Source organism: Penicillium argentinense, assembly GCF_028826775.1.
Source record: "Penicillium argentinense strain IBT 30761 chromosome Unknown utg000005l_segment0_segment0, whole genome shotgun sequence".
Lineage (NCBI taxonomy): Eukaryota > Fungi > Ascomycota > Eurotiomycetes > Eurotiales > Aspergillaceae > Penicillium > Penicillium argentinense.
This window is the reverse complement of record NW_026622664.1, coordinates 2,433,837-2,456,149: the sequence shown is the minus strand read 5'-3', so window position 1 is coordinate 2,456,149 and position 22,313 is coordinate 2,433,837. Positions and strand designations below refer to the sequence as shown.

Sequence of the window (22,313 nt, the reverse complement as noted above, 5' to 3'; positions counted from 1 at the left end):
TGCACAACATGGGCGATATTGTTATTTATTGGAATCGCATGTATCATTACGACGTGAAATCATTACTGGATTATCATCGATATTTGACTTTTTTTTTCTTTTCACATTGTAACTCGTAACTAAGTGCAGCAGCCTGGCTGGCCGGGTAATGGATATTGAACAATATTGCTCGTCCTTTTGAGGACCCTCTTGTACTCCGATAATCCCATGCAACCAGTATCAAGAAACAGATAGAAGCGCTTCCCAGAATTCAGATAGTAAAAAACGGAGAAAACACGGAGAATCAGATGATGGTCAACAAAGTCGAGAACATAATCTCCCAGTCGAAACGTACTGGGCGGAAAGCCTTCAGTCAAGCACATACTCCGAACATATGCTGAAAAAATCACGATCGGGAAGATCTTGCAGTTTTTCTCAATTTTCCGCCGCTCACAGAACGGTATTTGTGAGCGTTACGGCAACGGTCAATCAGACCCATCACAAAGGTGATGCAGACGTGAAGTCGTACGAATAACCAGCTCCGCACGCTTTGGCTGAGTAGAATGGAGGCGATGCTAACAAACAGCAGAAGTATGGCAAACTGGCCAAATGCCGCTAGTCAATCGTTTTTGTCCCAGCCATCTGGCTTCTGCAGGTGATTAACCTTGAACCATCGGTTGGTGCCTAAAAATGTTAGCGGTGAGACCACGCAGAGAAGAACCGGCGCGAGAGCTTACAAGAATAGTCCTTCCAGTCAAAGTTGTCCTTGGGCTTGCATGAGCAGCGAAGATCCAGCCTGGTCTGCTCGTCGTTCGGGCAATGAGTGAAGGGTACGTGGTAGTAGGCAATGTCATGGAAGAATTGGATCTGATCCTTCCTCAGCATGGTTGCAGCAGCAATCGAGTGGACGGGTGCATCGCCCCATCGCTCGTAAAAGAAGCCACCGTCTTTGTCAAGCGACTCGAAATAGTCGAGGTATGCCTGAGATCGCAGCCACTCCAGACTGCCAATCTCGAAGTTTGACCACTATCGAAAAAGTTAGTGTCAGGTATTTCTCGGCAATCTCCCTCAAAAGATATGGACAACATACGAAGTGACATTTGTTGTAAGTTTCGCCACCATTGTCGCTGATAAACTCCATTGCGTTGTCTTGCGCAATGTGTTGCGGGTGGTTCGCCATGAACTTCTGCACGCTACTCCACAGGCTGGGAATAGTTGCTTCATACTCGTATAGACTGATGACGAAACTGTACTTCTTGTCGTTTTCTTTCATGAAACGGAACGGGTCGGCACCGATGTCGCAGAAAAGTTCGATGCTGGGTTCGACACGCCAGTAGTACTCGTAGTTCAGCATTAATGGGTGGCGGAAAAAAAAGCCCGATTCGTAGCGGCACATATGACGGTAGCTCTCCGATCCACCGTAAATGATCTTCTTGCGATCCATTTCCTGGCGTGCATCGGCAGCCTTGTCTTGGTCGATCCATTCGGGATACGACCAGTGCTCCTTTGGGATTAGGCCATAATGAGTCGTTCCGGAGACCAACGCTGTGGTCAACTTCTTGAAGTCTTCGTCGAACTCCTTGTCGTTCAAAAAGACCCAGTCGTAGTTGTAATCGCGGTTGAAGCGGTCTTCGACGGTTCGGATGGACTTGACCATGTCCCAGAGGTCGGAGTTGCGCGCGAGAGTCACGAAGGTGGCATTCACCCGTTCAGTGCTATTGGCGCCGGGAATTTGAAACTTGTTTGCTTTGAATTCATTGTATGTCGGGGCAGGTCGCGAGAAGGAAGCGGAGCTGGGGAGGCGCAAGTTGGTTCGGGAGACGAGGTAGAAGAAAGTCAGTCCCTGACAATGTCTGTTAGCGACGTCGCGTGGCTAAGGACCGGGGCCTGCGACGATCCATGTGTGCCACGAGACCACGGAAATCGATCTGGAGACCTACCACGAGCGCAAACACCAGATACCTGGTGTACCGCACGTTGACGGACATGGTGGCGGGGGGCGAGGCGAATACGCCGACGGCGGAGACAGAGAATGTAAACGAGTGTGACAGGTGCGATCAGGCCGAGAAAGCGAAGGCCAGTCCACAAGGCACAACCAGCATCCGCTGAGACCAGAACGGGGACCTGGCAGCTTTGGGGAAAGGAGAGTTGCAAAACAAAAATCGGAATGCGATAGGGGAAGGCGGAGGAAGAGGAACCGCAGGCCGCGCAACACACTGGCGACAACCGCTAGGAGCCGCGTGGTTGCACCGATTCCAAGACAATTCGGATCCGACTGGGCGCTCAGGGGATCCAAGCGGCGGACGACATTGAAAGCCAAGATGACAAGACTTGGTGGGTGAGCTGGCGCTAGCAGGCTACAGCGTGATGAGTTCTAGGAGTATAGGAGGCCATGGAAATTACACCGAAGCACACGGGAGTTTGTTTCAGGCGCGCTGTACCCAACGGGGCCAATGATGCAAAAGCCCACTGATCGCGCCCGTTACGCCGATCTATACGGCAGCACCGCCGTAGGCCATATTTTTATGCTCGACGAGTGGCCAGAGTGGCCAAGAACCCGGTCTGGGCCCGCTCATCCGGAGGCGTCCAGGGTGGATTCTTCGTACCTTAGGGCATTCAGAGGAGGCGCCCTTCGTGTTCCTTCATAACTCGAGGTCCCTCGTTCGGCCCTTGGAGATGCGTGGTTTCCCTCTTTATTGTTTCACATCCTCTGGAGGACCCCAGTGGGTACCCTAAGTACAATGCATTTGAGTATAGTGCATTTTGAGTATAGCATAGGGTATGATATGACCGAAGAAGTATTTTCGATGCGAATGGAAAACGGTTGATTGTCTGAACACTTCCAGTATCCACGACCTACATCATGACGATGGACTGAGGGCCCTCAATAGTCCCATGCCCAGATAAAATCGCAGAATCGAACAATGTAATTGTTTCATTACGATCCCCGCGGTGCTCCACGGACTTTTGCAGGGTCGATCCGCGAGCTTGGCGGTTTCTGCCTGAGGCCGCCCGTCCGGCAGAACTTCGCTCGCGCAGCCCGAAGTTGCTTCCTCCTCCCCCACCAAATCGTCCTCCCACCTTCGCCCACCTCACCTTCCTCCCATCGGCCAAAGGATCCATGTCTTTCTTTGGATTCGATACCAACCTTCCGAGGGACCGCCAAGGCGGTCCCGCGGCCTCGCGGGGTTTCTTCGAGAACCCCGATCCCTTCGCGGAGGTTGCCCGTGCGAGTGCGCTCGAGGATGACGATGCGTGAGTACCATCGGCGATGGCGGTGACGGTGGAATTGAAGCTAACGGGGCTTTCAGGATCGATTTCGAAGACACATACGATGGTCTCGGTGACCAGCTTGATGACGACCAGGATGCCTTCAACGACGACACCTTCGGCGGCGGCGGCGGCGGTACTGATACGGGACCCGTGGGCAAGGATTTCGATTTCTTCGGCAAGACGGCGACCGTCGCCGATGCAATTGGCGAAGAGCAGATTCGCTATAGCTTGCAGCACCCCCAGGCGGCGCCCGCTGCTGGCCAGTCTGCCCAGCCCGCAGCGGCTCCGGCAGCGACGGCGACCACGAAGCGAAGCGGTTACGAGAAATACTCCGATCCCGGATTTATCCCCGACCTGCAGGCTAAGTCGAGCGTTTGGGGTATCTCGCAGAAGAAGCCCGAGCCGATCCCGACCCAGGCTCAGGCTCGAAAGATGATGAGTCTGGAGGAGGTGGAGGCGCAGATGCGTAACCAAGGCTACCAATCTTCGCCAGTGCCGCAATCAATTTCCCAGCACATGGCCGAGCCGTCGTATATGCGCCACCACCAGGACATCACCCTTCCCGATGGCTTCCCTACAATTCCCCCGGAGGTCTTGCGGGCACAGCTCGAGCGAGGTGGCCCACCACCCGGCATGCCTCACCCCCCGCCGGGGATGCCAGAGCTCCATGCTGGTCCCCCTCCCGGTATTCAGGGGATGCCGCCGCATCTCATGATGCAGGGTAACCTGCCTCCTCAGAATCTCCCTCAAGGTCCGCGCCATGCCGGCCCGCCCCCCAACCAACGCCCGCAGCAAATCCCCCCGCCGACAACAAGAGGACCCAATGGTGGACTGCCAGTGATCACAGACCCGCAGCAGCTTGTGCATCTGACCGAGGAGCAACGCAATGCCTATCTCGTCGAAGACGCCAAGCGGGCAAAGCGTAACCACAAGATCTTTCTGCTCTCGCGCGGCAATGGCTTGATGACGCCTCAGGACAAGAATTTCATCACGCGCATCCAGCTGCAGCAACTAGTTGCGGCTGCTGGCAATGTCGCGGACTCGGATCCGGAGGCTGTTCTGGCCGAAGACTTCTACTATCAGGTCTATAGCCAGATTCGGGGAGCGCCTCGTCAGCACCCCCACCAGCCTCTCGGCCACTTTGCTCAGACCTACTTGCTTCAGACTGGCAACCGGGTCGGTGGTCATGGTAACCGCCGAGCTTTCCAGAGCGCCGACAACCACATGCAGCGCATGCAGCAGCAAGTCCAGCGCGCCGTCGAGGCAGCCAAGGCGAAGCCGAAGAACAAGCAGCTGATCATCGAGGGCAGCCTGGGCAAGATTTCCTTCAGCAATGCCAAAGCCCCCAAGCCGATGCTTAACATCAAGCGGCCCGATAGCTCCGAGGGGCCCCGGCCGAAGAAGCTACAGTCCGACCTCAGTCTGAGTGATCGCAAGTCGATTCTGACCAATATCGAAAGGGTCTACAGTGCCCTCATGTCCATGGAAGATATGGAGCGTACTATGCCACCTCCGCCCGAAGAGGGCGATGCCGAGGCGATCCAGGAGCACATGGAATGGCGCCAGAAGGTCCACGCCCTCAACCAGAAGCTCTGGCACTCGCTGAAGGTGATGGAGCCCATCGTGCCCAACTCCACGACCCCGCATCCGTTTATCGCCTTCCTGTCCTACCCCAAGGGTAAGAAGGCCATCCCTCGCATTTTCCGCCACATCGATCAGGAGCAGCGCGTGACCATCCTGACAATGATTGTTGTCCACCTGGACAGCTTGGATGTCGTGCGTCTGGCCCAGCCCGTCCCCGGGGAGGCTCAATTCTCCGTAGCCATGCGTGAGGCCATTGATTTGTTCTCGTTGGCCGTGATGCCCAGTCTCCTGGGCTATGTCAACGAGGCCCCGTTCAACATCATCATCGGCCTTCTGGGTCTGGTCATCGCCCAGACTCACGTGCAGACCGTGGCTCGCACCAAGGTCGGACTGGGCATTCTGACCATGCTACTCAGTCGCGCCGAGATTGTCAAGGAGGCTGGCCAAGCCTCTGAGCGGGACTGGCAACAGTGGGTTGAGAAGTTCAACGTGCTCTTTGACACCTTGGAGCCTGCTCTGGCCGACATCTTCCCCGGCTCAATTAACTCGGGTGACGACATGTACGTCTGGCAGTTCCTTGCCGCCGTCGGTATCGGAGCCAGCCCTGAGCAACAGCAGCGCCTGGTGATTGCCGTCAAGTAAGTTTTAATCCCGGTCTACGACAAAGACCACCGTGATACTAATGAATAATTACCAGGGACCGTGTTATGGAGACCGTTGCCTACAGCAAGACCCTGCCCGCCGAAATGTCCAGCCAGCGTCTGGGCAATGTCAACCTGTTCATGCGGGCTATTGGCCTCGACGTGGAACTTCTGGGTTAAAGTGAACCTGCGTGCTTTGAACTTGTATTCCGATATCGATGGAGTCTTTGCCAATCAATCTGGCCGCCTTTAGTCATGATGGAGTCTGTCAGGACGGGACCGGCTTCTAATCCCACGCCCCCTTTCATTTGATGCCAAATCTCCCGCCGACTGCTCCCCCCTCTGGCTACCCCGCGCATACACGCCGGGTACTGGGCGTCTCTTCGTCCTCGCACAATTTACAATGAGGACATGAAGGGTCAGTAGTCCACTCGGACCTGACCCCCGGCTCTCGCCATCTGCTTTTGAGAGCGTGCCCAACAGCCCTACATTTTTCTGGGCATCTGTGTTTTTACTTCCAGTTCTTCATACCAATTTCATTCCCATTTTCTACTTCCTGTTCAGCTCGGGAGCGGGTCTACCCTACCTACAATAGGTAGTACCCTCTATAAATAAGCCGGGTTTCCGGCTAGTCCAGCCCTACAGTTGTATGTATGCGATAGTCTCTTTATACCCAAATTGAACCCTTGGGAATGTGCATGCCCTAATGTATCCTACCCTACAGTTCTGCAATAAGATAATGTATTCACGATCCGGGCCGAGTGGCCGGATGCACTCAATGCTCCAACGTGGACCTGGACCCTGACGGGGCGCAACCCGTGCCGCTGAGTGGCCACCCGCGGTTTGCAGTGGGCACTCAACCCGCAATTCGCATGGCGCCTGCGACGATGACAGTTGGCCAATTTTGCAGACGATCGTTACCCTGGCGGATGGTTCCAGCGACGGGCTGTTTTCGTGCTGCTCACCGCCGCATTCCCGCGATCGGCGAGGAACAGCCATCGCGCATCCGCATCGGGCGACCCGACACACGCCATTCGCCTCGCCATTGAGGTCTCCGGGGAGGATCACCGGTTCGGGCGTGTCATGTAGATATCCAGTGGTTGCGGTTGCCCGGACATATCACCCCATTGCTTTTGGCCGTAAGATTAAAAAGGGTCTTGAAGGTTCGGCCGCGTAATGGGGATATGACGAGCGGCCTGTCGGCACCCCCACCTCGAATTTCCCCTTAAAAGCTGCCCCTCCCCGCCTGCGTGGCTGCTTTCCTCTCCCCATTCCCTTCTTGTTCTAATTGCGAATCCTACATCATGTCTGCCGGTTCTGTTCTTGTCGCTGGGTAAGTGTTCACGGTGTTCCTGCTGTTCCTTCCCTTCCCGGCATTTGTGATTGTTGCAGTTCCAACTAATTCGCCCCGCAGTGGTACGGGCTACATTGGCTCGTTCACCACCCTGGCCTTGCTCGAGGCTGGCTACAAGGTCGTCGTCGCCGACAACCTCTACAACTCTTCCGCCGAGGCTCTGAACCGCATTGAGGCCATCTCCGGCAAGAAGGCCGAGTTCGTTCAGCTCGATGTCACCGACGAGAAGGGCTTCGACAAGGTCTTCGAGGCTCACCCCGACATTGACAGCGTCATCCACTTCGCCGCCCTGAAGGTACATTCCCCTTGAATTCATTTCTCCATGCTGTTGTGTCACGGCGCTAACCTTTTGTGCTTGGATAGGCCGTCGGCGAGTCTGGCGAGAAGCCCCTGGACTACTACCTGGTCAATGTTTACGGCACCATCAACCTGCTCCGCGCCATGGTCCGCCACAATGTCACCAACATCGTCTTCTCCAGCTCCGCCACCGTCTACGGTGATGCCACCCGCTTCCCCAACATGATCCCCATCCCCGAGGAGTGCCCTCTGGGCCCCACCAACCCCTACGGTAACACCAAGTTCGCCGTTGAGACCGCCATCACCGATGTGATCAACGCTCAGCGCAACAACGCCACCAAGGCCGGCAATGAGGCCGAGGCCAAGAAGTGGAACGGTGCCCTGCTCCGCTACTTCAACCCCGCTGGTGCCCACCCCAGCGGTATCATGGGCGAGGATCCCCAGGGTGTCCCCTACAACCTGCTCCCTCTGCTTGCCCAGGTTGCCACTGGCAAGCGTGAGAAGTTGATGGTTTTCGGTGACGGTAAGTATTTCCGTATTCTTAACGCCATTCACACCCAATTGGGACCCGTGATGAGCCAATGGTTAACAATAACTCTGCTAGACTACGCCTCCCACGACGGCACTGCCATCCGTGACTACATCCACATCCTTGACCTGGCTGACGGCCACCTGAAGGCCCTCAACTACCTGCGCGCCAACAACCCCGGTGTCCGCGCCTGGAACCTGGGCACCGGCAAGGGTAGCACCGTCTACGAGATGATCCGCGCCTTCTCCGCTGCCGTCGGCCGTGACCTCCCCTACGAGGTTGCCCCCCGCCGTGCCGGTGACGTCTTGAACCTGACTGCCAACCCCACCCGTGCCAACACCGAGCTCGGCTGGCAGCCCCAGCGCACCCTCGAGCAGGCCTGCGAGGACCTCTGGCTCTGGACCAAGAACAACCCCCAGGGCTACCGCCAGCAGCCGCCGGCCGAGCTGCTTGCTCAGCTGAAGAAGTAAGTAGATCAGTTCGCTTGACTTTGCTCTCGACAGTGAAAATTTAAAAGCATTATTGGTATGATGCGTGGATAGAAACTCGGTAGAATACACGAAACGAATTTCCTTTTTCAAAATATATAGTATACCCTACCTGTGGACCTGAGGGTAGAATGTTCTACTTTATGCGTAGAGAGTGCATTACCCTACATGTGGAGACATATTTATTTCTTAGTTCATTCATTGCTTGAAGTCTATACGGTTAGACTAAACTCTATATACTGCAATGCAGTGGATTCAAGAGCCAGCAACCCAGCTAGCTCTACAAATGACATCAGCCATTATTTATTCTTTCGACTCCGCCGAGATCCAGCAGTCTGCGCTTTCGCAGAAGAGGTCTCCTTCCTCTTCTTCTTCTCTTCCTCTGCCTCTTTCTCCTTCTTAGCCAAAGCCCGCTTAACAGCCCCCTCCTTCTCCGCCTCTTCAATCTGCTTCTCACTAAACTCCCACAGCCTCTTCCCAACATCCTCATCAAAGACATCTCGCCGCGCACAATCCATCTCCCGACACTCCTTGATAAACCAGCCACCCTCTCCGCGCGCAAACTTCTCTTCCATCGCCGCATAGAGAATACTCTGCGCACCCTGGTCCGGAGACTTGAGTACCAACCACCAGAATGGCCAGGTGAGAAGATACAACAGCAATCCCCAGAGAGAACCGCCGGTAAGCCAGCGCCGAGTACCGGGTGTCCGCGAAAGACCCGGGTCAACGATAAGCACGCGCGTGCAAGGGGGCAGGCCGTCCGGACGGGCGTAGGCGTTCAGGTGGCGCTGGAAGGAGTGGGCAAAGGTCATGAGAGCGAATTTGCTGACAGCGTAAATACTCTTCGGTTTCACGGAGAGTTTGGCCGCAGGCGCCTTATCTTTGGATGTAGATGACCCTGTGTTGGAATCATTATCCCGCTTGACAGTTTCCAGATCGAATTTGGCACTGATATAGCTTGAGCATGTCGCGAAGATGACGCGGACATCACGGTGGGCAGGCTGAACACGGAGGGCGGGACTGAGGATACTAAGGAGGTGGAAATTGGACAAATAGTTCACCTGCCATTCTTCGGAGATGCCATCCTGCGTCTGGCCGCGGGCGCTGGCAGGCACGGCGGTGCCGCCGCACAGAATCACGGCGTCGAGGCGGCGGGGCGGGACATTGTCGATCCATTTTGTGGCGAATTCACGGACAGAGTGTAGGGAGGAAAGATCAACTTGTTCGGCGTAGATGAGAGGGTTCTTGGTTTCGCGACGAAGATCTTCGATGTATTCAACGAGGAAGAGGTCGGAGGGTGGTTGCTTCGTGAGAAGGATGACTTGGGCCTGCCGCGCGGCGAGGTCACGTACAACTCGTGCTCCAATGCCTGATGTACCGCCCTATAGAAGGGAATATAGTGAGTAACATTATCTATATATAGTAATCCGATTCAAACGTACCGTTACCATCACCACCTTCGAGGCCATCAGGCGCTCGGAGGTGTTGCGGGCTCCGCCGAAGTAGAACTTCAGCGCAGCGAGGGCGAGGATCCATGGGGCAATGCGGATAAAATCCCAGGCATATGGGATAGTAGAGATACCCTCCTGGATGCCATGGGTAATAATTGGGATGGGCATCTTGTGGAAGGGCGAATTGGGGAAAAGAAGCGAGAGAGAAAGTGGTCGAGCTGTCCGTTGCGGAAAGGGCGAGCTTATCGGCTTATCGTAGATCTGGCATCGCCACATCGGACGGCGACTTGGGACTCCAGGCTTTCGCCCGTCAAAAACCTCCAGCAGGTCGCGCACGATGCCCCCATTAGAGGAAGATGAGGATTACTTTCTTCCCCTCGAGGACCAGCGCGTCTTCGGCGCAGGAATACGCCGCAAGCGCGTGCCGTTCGTTTTGTCCTCGGAGCAAGAACTGAGTACGACTACGTCGACACTACCATCCAAGCCGTCAGGTTCAAGCATCGCAGACGCATACCTCTCGATCGTCCTGAAGAACAAGTCCGCAAATACATCACCGAATGCACCCATAGGAGAACAAGAGCGAGAACGAGAATCCATTCCTCCCCGCGCAACATACTCCGCACCACCAACTTCAAGCGCTGTCTCATCTCCACCTCCACCAGTGCAATCCAAGGACCACTGTGAAATATGTAATTTACCACTTTCGTCAGACCCCTCAAACGCCGACACAGGGACATCGACAGACCGGCCACACGAGGCCTCCCTCGCCCATCAAGTTTGCCTTTCTCATTCCCACCCTCCATCACATCTTGACCGTTCTCGCGCTGGTCTACGCTACCTTGCCACATACGGTTGGGATCCGGACAGTCGCAAGGGACTCGGTGCGCCAGGTCGAGAAGGTATAAGAGAGCCATTGAAAGGCCGTATGAAGAACGACACTGCTGGTCTGGGTGCGGGGATGGATGAAGACGGTAATCGGATAAAGCCACCATCTCCGCCGCCTAAGGTGCAGAAGTTAAATGCAAAGCAGGTTCGAAAGGCCCAGCTAGACTCGCGGAAGAGGGGGGAGAAATTGCGGAATATGTTCTTTCAGAGTGATGAGGTGCTGAAGTACCTCGGGGAAGAGGCATGAATCGTTCAGTTGTGGTGCTTTGTTACCAGTTTGATTTTTCCGATGATACCCATTTGAATACATAAGTTACTAGAGTGCTATTTGAACTTGTAATGAACTACTCGCTAGCCGAATTTTTACCCGGTCGCCTGGCCATGTACTCTGTACTGTGACACAAGATCTACTTTTTTTCTAATACTTCAGTGTCCAGTGCAAAGAAATGGCCCGCTTAGGAATTTATAAGTGAAACTGGATGAGTGAAAGATCATCTATCCAGCTGGAAGAGTCTCGGATCTCGGACTCTTTCTCTCTATCTCTCTCACAATTATCTTGTCTCCCTGAAGTGTTCCTACCGCACCTATATGTTCTCGGACTATTCACTATTTATCTAGCAGACAGCTTCTCAGATTTACTCACTCTCTCACTCTCTCACTCTCTCTAACCAGCTTTAGCAAGCCATAAGACTTGCTGAGAGCCGTTACGAAATCGAGCATGCCTCGCCCATAATTCCCTACTACGCGTCCTCCTGCACCTCCTCCTACACCTCCTCCACCCTTATCTGCCTTATTTTCGCGAGAAAGATTTAGGATCCTTGTACTCACAGTCCTTGAGATCCTACAGCCCGATGCACAGTTTCGCAATGAAACTTCAGCCGCGATTGATGCGCTGAGGTCAACACCATGTGGCCGTTTGGAAGCGATGGTTGTCATCTACGGATTGCATTGTTTCAACTCCTGGGCCGCGCAAGCCGCCCAGGGCAGAATAAAGAAACAGTTACGTGATACCTGGGGCCTATTGTACTACAGGCAGGAAGCAGAGATCGCAGGAAGACTGAAACCGGACGCGAGGAGCTCTTTGTTCGATATTCTGGACCCGGAGGTTAATGCTTTGTTGCGCCACATTCTCCAAGCACCGGCTGAGACTTTCGACCTCGTTGCTAGTGAAGCCGACGTCCTTGTCTCTATGGGCTCGCTTGTGGAAACATACAAGGCTCTTTACGAAGTCATGGACATCATGCCCCACGACCTGTGGCTACAATCTCAGACGATTAGCGAAGACATCTTTACTCGCGTCACAGAGGAGGAAACGGTAGTTGTACGTGAGGACGACGAGGCAACAATGGGGACACAGATGGAGACGACGCGTGATGCGTCGAGGGCGATGGAGGTTACCTATTTAGCTGCAATAGTGTAACATGAAATAGGACCATGCTTTCCCTCGATACATGACAGTGTCGTCGCACATGACAGTGCCCAAGCAAGCCTCGGCTATCAGGATATTTGCTGGCTCTTCAGCAGCAACGGTCGAAGGACTTCGGGCATATTTTCCTGAAGACCAAGAGGTCAATCAAGTCTAAGAAGTCTTTCGGAATGGTTTTCGATCAGATATCGCAATTGAATCAGTGTTTCTTATACTCACATGTAAATAAACTACAAAAACAGGAAGTATGTACCGGAAAGAATGGCTACGGCAGTTTATTAAGAAATCACGGATTTTTGGTGATGATATTTGAAAGTTATATGCTCTGCGTAGCTAACTATTTGCAAGTCCCCGATGCCTGCTAGCAGGTACCTGGTAGGGACCTCCCTGTCTGGCAATCACGGAGATCATGCAATAAAGGATCTTGAAGTCCAACCGACAATGCGCCTCCGAGTGGACCAGACTGACCAAAACAAGACAAAGAAAAGATGGTATCACAACAGCGCTGAATGGACCCATGCCCAGCACGGAGAGCGATCAGACAGGAAAAAAATTGATCCGAGGGAAGAACAGTCTACTTGAAGAACCGGTATCCCAGCTTCTTCTTCGAATCCTTGTCCTTGTCTTTCTTGTCCTTATCCTTCTTATGGAGTTTTCCACCAGGCGGGGGAGTCCCACTCGATTTGTTCAACCCATTCGGTCCAAGAGACATGTTTGCCATGAGCGCCTCCGGGGGTGCAGGTGGGTTCAGATGCGCCGGGGTTACCGTCTTCTTCTGTAGCGGAGGTGTTGGTGCAGGAGGTGCCTCGCGCTCGAAGAGGTGATCCGGGGCCTTGGGCTTGGGTCGCTCAGCCGGAATATCAAGGCGGCGCTTGTCCATACTCAGGTCACCCACTTGACGCAGGAAGAGTCCGGGCGTCAGCATATGGGTGGTGGCCAGGAACACATCACGACCATAGGTTTGCGAGACTTCGTAGCAGGAACGCGCCTCGCCGTGGGTGGCACCTCCGGCCATGAAGACGATCATGCGCTGACGAGGCTGATCGACAGATCGGGTGCGCGCCCATGTAGGTTTGGCACTGCGCAGCGAGGCTTGCTGAGAAATCATCTCTTGTGCAGCCATTCCGCCATCCGTGTCTGTGTGAGGCCGGGTAAAGGGAAAGACTGTGGGGTCCAAAGTGCCTCGGATTTGCTCTTCTAGCATCAGCTTCAGCCCAAGCTCGTACCGAGTCAAGCTCAGCTCTTCTGACTCTGGCGCAGGGATGCGTCGTTGGAACAATGGCTGAGCGGGAGGTTTTTCATCCTTCAACGGCTTTTCCACGCGCACGCCAAGCAGTTCGAGATTGGAGATTACGTTCCCATCTTGGCCCGGAAGTTGGGCATGTGCCATAAGCTTCCGAATGTCGCCGCCTAGAAGACCCCCACGATAAATGATATACAGCAAGAGTAGCCGCAGGCGATCTGGCGGGATGACTGCATCATCATCGAGCAGTTGTACGAGCTGCGCTGCCAAGTTCTTCGCCTTCTTGTAGTTTTCATCGAGGCCAGTAGCGAATGATTGCTCGATAGAGCTGACCTCTATCAGTTTGCGACTCTGGAAGTATTTCATGCACTCCTCGGCCATGTTCAAGTGCAGTGTATAGGCGTCCTTCCCTTCGGTGAACTCTGTCAGTCCAGCCAACATGTCCTTGATGGTGTTGACGTTCGCTTTGTCGTTACTGCGCATGCGCATTAGTAAGCCCGAGGGCCATAACTGAGAGGGAATACATACTCGTCAGCAAACTGCGGGTTCGCTTTTCTGAATTTGGCAAAGTCGTCTCCGAGTTTTCCAAGCACATCTTTCATGTGCATGTGTCGGTAGTCCACCCAGACTTTGTCATGCTCTCCAATCTCCATCTCCTTGATCTCTTCAGTGTCCTTGCCCTCATTGAGCAGCGTCTTGTAGGTAACCTTATCGCCTTCTTTGATGGGCAACAAATCATGTACCATCGCTTGGTAGGTGAACTCGTGGAGAAGAGGCGAATATACGTCCATGGATCGATCCACCACAAGCAGCACACCCCGGGGACGGTTTGACGGAGGCGGAAAGTCGCGCTGGAATTGGGCAAATTGATCTAACTCTTCTTGAATGAAGCGTGCGAGGTGCGAGCATAGGACACCAGCTTCGTGAGTCGGGGATCGAGGGCGATAGTAGCGGATCACAGGGTATTCACCCAGAGAGGCGCAGAGGGAGACGACCTAATTGAGTATATCAGCACCATAGCGCAAATACACACGGCTACGCCGAGCTTACCTTCTGAGCTAGGCCTTGAAGATGGTGTCGGATCAAATGGTTGCAGCCTGGGTGGAACAGGACGGGGAAGCTCCACGGATCGCGGAAAGTGACCAGGTGTGACTCTCGGGGGTAGAAATCGATGTTCATAATGCGGTAGTCGGCGATGCTATCGCGTGCCATTTGTGACCGGTCAATCCGAGCGCGTTGCTGCGGATCAAGGACTAGAAGCACTGTTAGCTGGAAGCATTCTCTTACAGCTCCGGCATTGCCGCCCACTGACATGAGGTCCAAACCAAAAAGGCCCTTCGATACCGTTTGACCTCAAAGTCGGCCATGAGGCAATCCACGATCCAGGATTCCGGTGACAATATGTATAGCGCATCCATATCCGGATTCTTCATTCGTCGGTGGTCAATTTGTTCGATATCTGCGGGGTGACAGTGCGGTTTAGTGGGCTGTCTGACGCTCCAGGGAACTATGGCAAGCTAGGCGGACTCACTGGAGACATTCAGGTTGAGAACCTCTTCCTCCTTGACGGCACCATTGATCAATTTCCGGCTGTGTTCGTCCACCACCAAAACTTTCCACTGTACGGGAGTGGCGTCAGTGCCCGGCGCAGATGGGGGGATAGGGGAAAGGAGGACAACGCACCTCGTTGCCGCCAGCATGGCGGATGGTGTTGAGGATGACTAGGAGGAGAGAAAACAACCGTCAGTGAGGTTCCTTGGGGAAGACGTAAAGCAGCGTAGTGGCCACCTACTATCGCGCTGGATGTTGATGATCGAGGAGCCCATGATGGCGGGCAGCCCGACAGGAGGGCGCAGGAGAGGAAACGAGAAGGGAGTACCCAGAGACAAAGGGCTCAAAGCGCCGGAAGCAGGAGAGGAGGGTGTTCAGGAGGAGTGCGCAACGGAGCGAGGTTGCTGTCTGAGGTATATTGAAGGAGAGTGGTTCCCCACCATTCGAGCTTCGCCAAAGTGGATCGCCCCGTGGCGCGCCAGGGAACTCCTCCCCGATAAAGCAACTTTTTCTGGAGAGGTTTCCAGCTTGCCACATCCTCGTTCGCGTGTCTTCCAGGATCGAACCTCGCGCATTGAAGTCGCCATCTGCTTCCACCAACAGTCGACTTGATTGTTTTCTCGTCTGCACTTTTCCATTGCTGTATTGGGTTCCCGGCTGATCAGGGATGCAGTCATGGACTGGCAGAGGCAGCCGTTTCCTCTTCTGCGCCTTGCGATCGTTTACACGACCTACTAAACGGCAATTTACGACCTCTGACCCTCTATACCGTTCGAAGCGAAACGCGAAACATGACGGCGCCGGCTCGGACCAAAAAAGGATCTCCAAAGCTGCATCGAAGACCCAGCCAAAAACCACGCGACGACTACTTGCAGCCGAGCGAGATTTCACCCGACTGACGGAAGCCGCATTACGCGATGTCAAATTCAAATACGAGGCAACTGGGGAGTTGCCAGCTGCGTGGTCTCAGTTTGAGCGTCAGGTGTTGAATGCTTGCCATGTTACGGAATCCAAAACCACCGCGAAATGGGGCACTTTGCAGGATCTGAAAAAGTCACTGCAAAGGGCGTATCTGTCGACGGGAGTATCTGGACTACGTGATGAGCTGGAGTATCTACTCTATGCAGAAGACCTCACGAAAACGTACTCGGCACCGAGCTTGGAAGCGCAGCAAAAGCTGGCTGATCTTCGCTACCCGGCCGAATGGTATCCCAACGCGCGCTCCATGCAGCGAAGCATCCATCTTCATGTCGGTCCCACGAACTCAGGGAAGACCTATCATGCATTGCAGCGACTGAAGTCGTCTAAATCGGGATTCTATGCGGGCCCACTACGATTGCTTGCGCAAGAGGTTTACCACCGTTTCAAGGACGATGGCATTCCCACTAGTCTGGTGACAGGAGATGATGTCAAGGCTCCAGAGGACGGACAACCGCCGCGCATTACGAGCAACACGGTGGAGATGGTCAGTGTGGGACAGGAGTACGATGTGGGGGTTATCGACGAGATCCAAATGATATCCAATGCCCAGCGCGGATGGGCGTGGACACGAGCAGTGTTGGGGACTCAGGCCAAGGAACTGCACCTTTGCGGTGAAACGCGTGCGGTACCTCTGATCCGCGAGCTATGTGCACTAACAGGTGATACGCTGGAAATCCATCGCTACGAGAGGCTGAACGGCTTGGAGGTTATGCAGAAGAGCTTAAAAGGCAACCTCAACAATCTTCAGAAAGGAGACTGTGTGGTTGCCTTTTCTCGAGTCGGCATTCATGCCTTGAAAGCGGATATCGAAAAGACAACTGGAAGACGGGCAGCTATCGTCTACGGAAGCCTGCCGGCCGAAATTCGAACTCAGCAGGCCAACCTATTCAATGACCCACATAATGAGTATGACTTTCTTGTGGCAAGTGACGCCATTGGTATGGGACTCAATTTGTAAGTTTTCACACCCATGAGTTCGCAAGTTTCTTGCCTGACTAATCGAAAATAGGAGCTGCAAACGCATTATTTTTGAGACCTTGATCAAAAGACTCCCGGGGGGTCTGCAGCAACTCACAGTACCCGAAATCAAACAAATTGGTGGACGAGCGGGTCGATATCGACCAGCTGGTGCTAAAGAAGGATCAGAAGATGACGAGCCCAACGTTGGTCTCGTCACATCTCTAGAAGAGGTCGACCTTCCCTACATCCAACAGGCGATGGAAATGGAGCCACCTCCACTCCGGGCTGCTGGACTCCTCCCACCGAACTCCGTGTTCGAGAAATTCGCCGCTTACTACCCAAAAACGGTCCCTTTCGAATACCTGATCAGACGTGTGATCGAGATATCCACCATTCACCCTCTCTTTTTCTTGTGTGACATCAAAGGACAGCTTGAAAATGCCGAAATTGTCGACAGCACGCACGGATTGACCATTTTGGATCAATTGACATTCGTGGCTGCACCCATGGACCATAAAAGTGCATCTGCCCTTAACACCCCGGCCGCATTTGCCGACTGCGTGGCTGAAAACTCACGGGGAAGATTGCTGGACATACCCCATCTCAACCTCGAGATCCTCGAGCAACCTGTCTCCGGTAACAAGGACTACTTGCACGAATTGGAAAATCTCCACAAAGCTATCATACTTTACTCGTGGCTGAGCTTCCGATTCGGCGGAGTTTTCACAGACCGGACTCTTGCATCGCATGTCAAGGAGCTTGTAGAAGAGAGAATGGTTCGGGCACTGACTGAATTCTCTGCGAACAAGACACTGCGGAAGGACGCGTCACTGAAACGTCAGATTGCACTGCAGAAGCAGATACATGCGCAACAGAGTATCGCTTCCGAGGGCTTGTCGCATCCCTCAGGCGAAGGCGAAATGATGTGGTACGGCTTAGGTGAGGAGAAATCCCAAGAAACCACGGCCGATGGAACCCCTGAGGCGGGAATTGAGGGGTCCCCTGAGGAGGAGATAGATACAGACTCGGACCTCACTGATGAAGGCTTCCAAGAAAGCGTGGAACGAGAAGACCTCGAATTGGAGGAAAAGGATCACACCCAATGAGGTACGGCCGGCTTCAACATATGGGTGAATGAATGTAATGTAGACATGTATATTAGACCTAGATGAGCGAAATGTTGTAATCTCCAGCTCTTGGCTATTCCATTCTTCAAAATGACAAGAGTTCACCCGGAAAGTAATTTAGCTTGCAACTCATACAGCAATTGAAAGAAAGGATGTCACATGACGTATGCGAATTTAAGTTATTTTGTTGCCTCAGGTAGATAATTTCTTATCGGTGGCGCTCCGCCCGTGATTTTCCCTGCCGCATTCCCTTTGCTCTCCGAGGGTCAAGTCAACTGCGCGACCGGAGCAGTGTTCTGCGCACTCGCTCGTTATTGCTCAATAACCTGCGCTTGCCATCCTTGCTCAACTGCGTCACTCTTTTATCTCTTTCTCATCCCGCCTTCACCATGGAGGAAGTGGATTCGCTGGAGCTGTTCTCGCTCGTGTCGCGAGTGACGAACGAGCTCCAGAACCATCTGGGTATTAACGACAAAACGCTATCCGAATTCGTGATCGACCAGCATCTCAAATGCAATGGAGACTTCCCCAAGTTCAAGGATAACCTCGTCGAGATGGGCGCCGAATTCCCTCAGAGCTTGTTGGAGAGCGTCGACCGCCTTGTCCTGACGATGCACCCGAAATATAAAGGGAAGCAAGAGGAGAATGGCGATTCGGCCCCGGCTGAGAATGATATGCTTGATGAGCTTGGTGCGCTGGAGCGCAAGTCCCGCGTTTTCAAGGGACTTGCTGTACCGGATACAGGAAAGCGTTGGGAGGAGGATGACTATCTCGATAGCGGAGCGAACGACGCGCAAGCCGGCGCCATGGACGATACATTTGCTATGCTGGAAGGATTAGCTGGAAACAACTCGAAGGCCGACAAGCCACGCCCCTCGCGAGATGAACGCAGCAGCCGAAAGCGCAGCCGCAGCCCCGACGACGATTACAACCGTGGTCGCCGACACGGTGACAGATACCGCTCCAGGTCACGAAGCGCAAATAGGCGCAGCAAAAATGATGATCTGGTGGACGAATTCGGCCGATCAATCGGAAAATACCGAGACCGAGATGATGGCCATCGTAACGGCCACAGCGACAGGCGGCGACGACGCGATCGCGAGCGAGACGACTACTTCGATCAACCGCCGCCCATGGAAGTGGATGACCACCCGGTCCTTTTCAAGGTGTATGATGGAACTGTGACGGGTGTGAAGGACTTTGGTACCTTTGTGAATTTGCAGGGAGTGAAAGGCAAAGTTGATGGTCTCGTTCATGTCTCCCAGATGCAAGAAGGTGTTCGGGTCAACCACCCTTCTGACCTTGTGTCACGAGGCCAATCTGTCAAGGTCAAGGTGGTCAAAATCGAAGGCACTCGAATTGGTTTGTCGATGAAAGAAGTCGATCAAGTCACAGGACGTGATCTTGTTCCTCAACGTCGTTTGGCCTCAGGTGCCAATATGGAACGCCTTGATGGCTCGTCTTCCGATGATAGGTACGGAAACATCAGCTCTGATGTACCCGTAATTGAGTCCTCAGGCCGTCCAATGAGGAATCGAAAGCGAATGACCTCACCAGAGCGGTGGGAAATCCGACAGCTCATCGCATCTGGTGTTGCTTCAGCAGCCGACTACCCTGAACTCGAAGAGGAATACCACTCCACTCTCACCGGAGAGGGTGCTTTCGAAGAAGAAGAAGATGTCGATATTGAAGTCAAAGACGAGGAACCGCCTTTCCTGGCTGGCCAGACAAAGCAGTCCCTCGAGCTCTCTCCTATCCGTGTCGTCAAGGCCCCTGATGGTTCTATGAACCGAGCCGCGATGTCAGGCACAAACCTTGCCAAGGAAAGGCGTGAATTGAAGCAACAAGAAGCGCAAGACAAAGCTGCCGAGCGGGCAGCTGAGGTTGATCTCAATGCTCAATGGCATGATCCTATGGTCGCAGCCGAGGATCGCAAGTTCGCTTCTGATCTGCGTAACACACAGCAGCAAGATGAGGCGATACCGGAGTGGAAGAGGGTCACTATGGGCAAAAATGCCTCATTGGGCAAACGGACCGACATGTCTATCAAAGAGCAGCGCGAGAGCTTGCCCGTGTTTAAATTCCGCAAGCAACTGCTAGATGCTGTCAAGGATAACCAGTTGATGATTGTTGTCGGAGATACTGGATCGGGAAAGACCACGCAGTTGACTCAGTATCTAGCTGAAGCTGGCTATGGAAACAATGGCATCATTGGTTGCACCCAGCCGCGTCGTGTGGCTGCTATGTCAGTTGCCAAACGTGTGTCTGAAGAGGTGGGTTGCCGACTAGGTGCAGAGGTTGGGTACACTATCCGTTTCGAGGATTGCACCAGCCCAGAAACCCAGATCAAGTACATGACCGACGGTATGCTTCAACGAGAGATTCTGCTGGATCCGGATCTCAAGAAGTACTCGGTGATCATGCTTGATGAGGCACACGAGCGGACAATTGCCACCGATATCTTGTTCGGACTATTGAAGAAGACGGTCGAGCGAAGACCTGATCTGAGACTCATCGTCACATCGGCCACTCTCGATGCCGAGAAGTTCTCAGAGTACTTCAATGGTTGTCCTATCTTCTCTATTCCGGGAAGAACTTTCCCCGTTGAGATCATGTATTCGAAGGAGCCGGAGTCCGATTATTTGGACGCTGCCCTTATCACTGTGATGCAGATCCACTTGACTGAAGCTGCCGGTGACATCCTTGTCTTCCTCACAGGGCAAGAAGAAATCGATACGTCTTGTGAGATCTTATATGAGCGAATGAAGGCGTTGGGGCCTTCAGTTCCGGAACTGGTCATTTTGCCCGTCTATTCTGCGCTTCCCAGTGAAATGCAAAGTCGCATCTTCGAGCCTGCGCCCCCTGGTGGCCGGAAAGTTATCATTGCTACCAACATTGCCGAAACCTCCATTACAATCGACAATATTTATTATGTCATCGACCCCGGCTTTGTGAAGCAAAATGCCTACGACCCTAAGCTCGGAATGGACTCTCTGGTGGTCACTCCCGTCTCTCAAGCTCAGGCTAAGCAGCGTGCAGGACGTGCAGGACGTACAGGGCCCGGTAAATGTTTTCGACTTTACACCGAAGCTGCGTATCAATCTGAAATGCTTCCGACTACCATTCCTGAAATTCAGCGGCAGAACCTCTCCCACACTATTCTTATGCTCAAGGCCATGGGCATCAATGATCTCCTCCATTTTGACTTCATGGATCCTCCGCCGACGAATACTATGTTGTCAGCTCTAGAGGAATTATATGCATTGTCTGCACTGGACGATGAAGGCCTCTTGACCCGACTCGGTCGAAAGATGGCCGATTTTCCCATGGAGCCCGCCTTGGCCAAGGTGCTCATCGCTTCTGTCGACATGGGTTGCTCCGATGAAATGCTTAGCATTGTCGCCATGCTTTCCATCACTTCGGTATTCTACCGTCCAAAGGAAAAGCAGCAACAAGCCGACCAGAAGAAGGCCAAGTTCCACGACCCGCATGGAGATCATCTTACGCTTTTGAATGTCTACAATTCATGGAAACACTCCAAATTTAGCAATGCGTGGTGTTTTGAGAATTTCATCCAGGCGCGACAAATCCGCCGTGCACAAGACGTGCGACAGCAGCTCTTTGGCATCATGAATCGCTATCGCCATAAGATCGTCTCGTGCGGGCGAGACACAATGAAAGTCCGACAAGCTCTCTGCACGGGCTTTTTTCGAAACGCTGCCCGCAAGGACCCTCAGGAAGGATACAAGACCCTTGTCGAAGGCACACCTGTGTACATGCACCCGAGTTCCGCGCTCTTTGGGAAACCGTCAGAGCACGTCATCTACCACGATCTGGTTCTCACCTCCAAAGAGTACATGCATTGCACCACGTCGATCGAACCAAAATGGCTGGTTGAAGCGGCGCCTACCTTTTTCAAGGTTGCGCCCACTGACCGTCTGTCTAAACGCAAAAAGGCCGAGCGCATTCAGCCTCTGCACAACCGGTTTGCCGGTGAGGATGACTGGCGTCTCTCGGCTCAACGACGACAGGGCAGGGGTGGTGGTGGTGGAACATGGGGTTAGCCTGTCACATCTACACCATGTTACGATGGAAAAGTTTGAGGGGTTTAAATCAAAGGCGACACATTTTTATGTACAATTTAAATTCAAGATAAAATCTCCCCCCCCCCCCAAACAAAATTCTTCCGTAAACTGCATAGAGACTCTGCCCTAAGCGCCGTATGGTATCATCTACGTAGTAACGATCAAACCATCTCGCAAGAGTACCTGAGGGCACTAGCATACAGAGTAGTGGTGAGTCCCGATATCGTTAATGCACCGGGAGTTTAATTGTTCTCCCTTTTTTAATCATCGACAATATCATTAAAAATGAAGATCGAGGGCCTTAGCTTCTAGTTTTGTCCTTCGTCAAAATCGTTGATGTCCTCGTTTTCGCGCTCTGAAGTTGATGTGAGTTGCGGAGACGCACGGACCAATCGGCGACCGCGAAATTTCGATGGCATCGGATCCTCGCAGCGACCAAGAAAAAAACATCTCACTTCC

The 22,313-nt window shown here is 53.4% G+C and overlaps 9 protein-coding genes across 9 annotated transcripts; 6 read left to right on the top strand and 3 right to left on the bottom strand.

Moving 5' to 3' along the window:
• Window positions 1-598: 598 nt before the first annotated feature.
• On the bottom strand, window positions 599-1,967 carry N7532_005713 (glycosyltransferase family 15 protein; the record flags this gene model as incomplete). The annotated part of the gene is made up of 4 exons (XM_056618207.1): window positions 599-663; window positions 717-1,005; window positions 1,070-1,822; window positions 1,920-1,967. 4 exons carry the CDS (start codon window positions 1,965-1,967, stop codon window positions 599-601), a joined length of 1,155 nt encoding a protein of 384 aa, XP_056474366.1.
• A 753-nt stretch (window positions 1,968-2,720) lies between these two features.
• Window positions 2,721-5,657, top strand: N7532_005712 (deadenylation-dependent mRNA-decapping factor PAT1; the record flags this gene model as incomplete). The annotated part of the gene is made up of 4 exons (XM_056618206.1): window positions 2,721-2,758; window positions 2,953-3,234; window positions 3,291-5,474; window positions 5,534-5,657. 4 exons carry the CDS (start codon window positions 2,721-2,723, stop codon window positions 5,655-5,657), a joined length of 2,628 nt encoding a protein of 875 aa, XP_056474365.1.
• A 1,124-nt stretch (window positions 5,658-6,781) lies between these two features.
• N7532_005711 (NAD-dependent epimerase/dehydratase family protein) lies at window positions 6,782-8,127 on the top strand (the record flags this gene model as incomplete). Its single annotated transcript, XM_056618205.1, has 4 exons — window positions 6,782-6,810; window positions 6,892-7,126; window positions 7,195-7,651; window positions 7,733-8,127. The coding sequence occupies 4 exons, from the start codon at window positions 6,782-6,784 to the stop codon at window positions 8,125-8,127; spliced, it is 1,116 nt and encodes a 371-aa protein (XP_056474364.1).
• A 317-nt stretch (window positions 8,128-8,444) lies between these two features.
• N7532_005710 (putative oxidoreductase) lies at window positions 8,445-9,764 on the bottom strand (the record flags this gene model as incomplete). The annotated part of the gene is made up of 2 exons (XM_056618204.1): window positions 8,445-9,527; window positions 9,588-9,764. 2 exons carry the CDS (start codon window positions 9,762-9,764, stop codon window positions 8,445-8,447), a joined length of 1,260 nt encoding a protein of 419 aa, XP_056474363.1.
• Window positions 9,765-9,933: 169 nt separating this feature from the next.
• On the top strand, window positions 9,934-10,728 carry N7532_005709 (putative G-patch domain protein; the record flags this gene model as incomplete). Its single annotated transcript, XM_056618203.1, has 1 exon — window positions 9,934-10,728. The coding sequence occupies one exon, from the start codon at window positions 9,934-9,936 to the stop codon at window positions 10,726-10,728; it is 795 nt and encodes a 264-aa protein (XP_056474362.1).
• Window positions 10,729-11,406: 678 nt separating this feature from the next.
• Window positions 11,407-11,901, top strand: N7532_005708 (uncharacterized protein; the record flags this gene model as incomplete). The annotated part of the gene is made up of 1 exon (XM_056618202.1): window positions 11,407-11,901. One exon carries the CDS (start codon window positions 11,407-11,409, stop codon window positions 11,899-11,901), a length of 495 nt encoding a protein of 164 aa, XP_056474361.1.
• A 580-nt stretch (window positions 11,902-12,481) lies between these two features.
• Window positions 12,482-14,976, bottom strand: N7532_005707 (Sec1 family protein; the record flags this gene model as incomplete). Its single annotated transcript, XM_056618201.1, has 7 exons — window positions 12,482-13,625; window positions 13,679-14,145; window positions 14,201-14,403; window positions 14,463-14,609; window positions 14,682-14,769; window positions 14,834-14,871; window positions 14,943-14,976. 7 exons carry the CDS (start codon window positions 14,974-14,976, stop codon window positions 12,482-12,484), a joined length of 2,121 nt encoding a protein of 706 aa, XP_056474360.1.
• Window positions 14,977-15,368: 392 nt separating this feature from the next.
• N7532_005706 (ATP-dependent RNA helicase SUV3) lies at window positions 15,369-17,748 on the top strand (the record flags this gene model as incomplete). The annotated part of the gene is made up of 2 exons (XM_056618200.1): window positions 15,369-16,636; window positions 16,692-17,748. The coding sequence occupies 2 exons, from the start codon at window positions 15,369-15,371 to the stop codon at window positions 17,746-17,748; spliced, it is 2,325 nt and encodes a 774-aa protein (XP_056474359.1).
• Window positions 17,749-18,158: 410 nt separating this feature from the next.
• N7532_005705 (uncharacterized protein) lies at window positions 18,159-21,833 on the top strand (the record flags this gene model as incomplete). The annotated part of the gene is made up of 1 exon (XM_056618199.1): window positions 18,159-21,833. The coding sequence occupies one exon, from the start codon at window positions 18,159-18,161 to the stop codon at window positions 21,831-21,833; it is 3,675 nt and encodes a 1,224-aa protein (XP_056474358.1).
• Window positions 21,834-22,313: the final 480 nt, after the last annotated feature.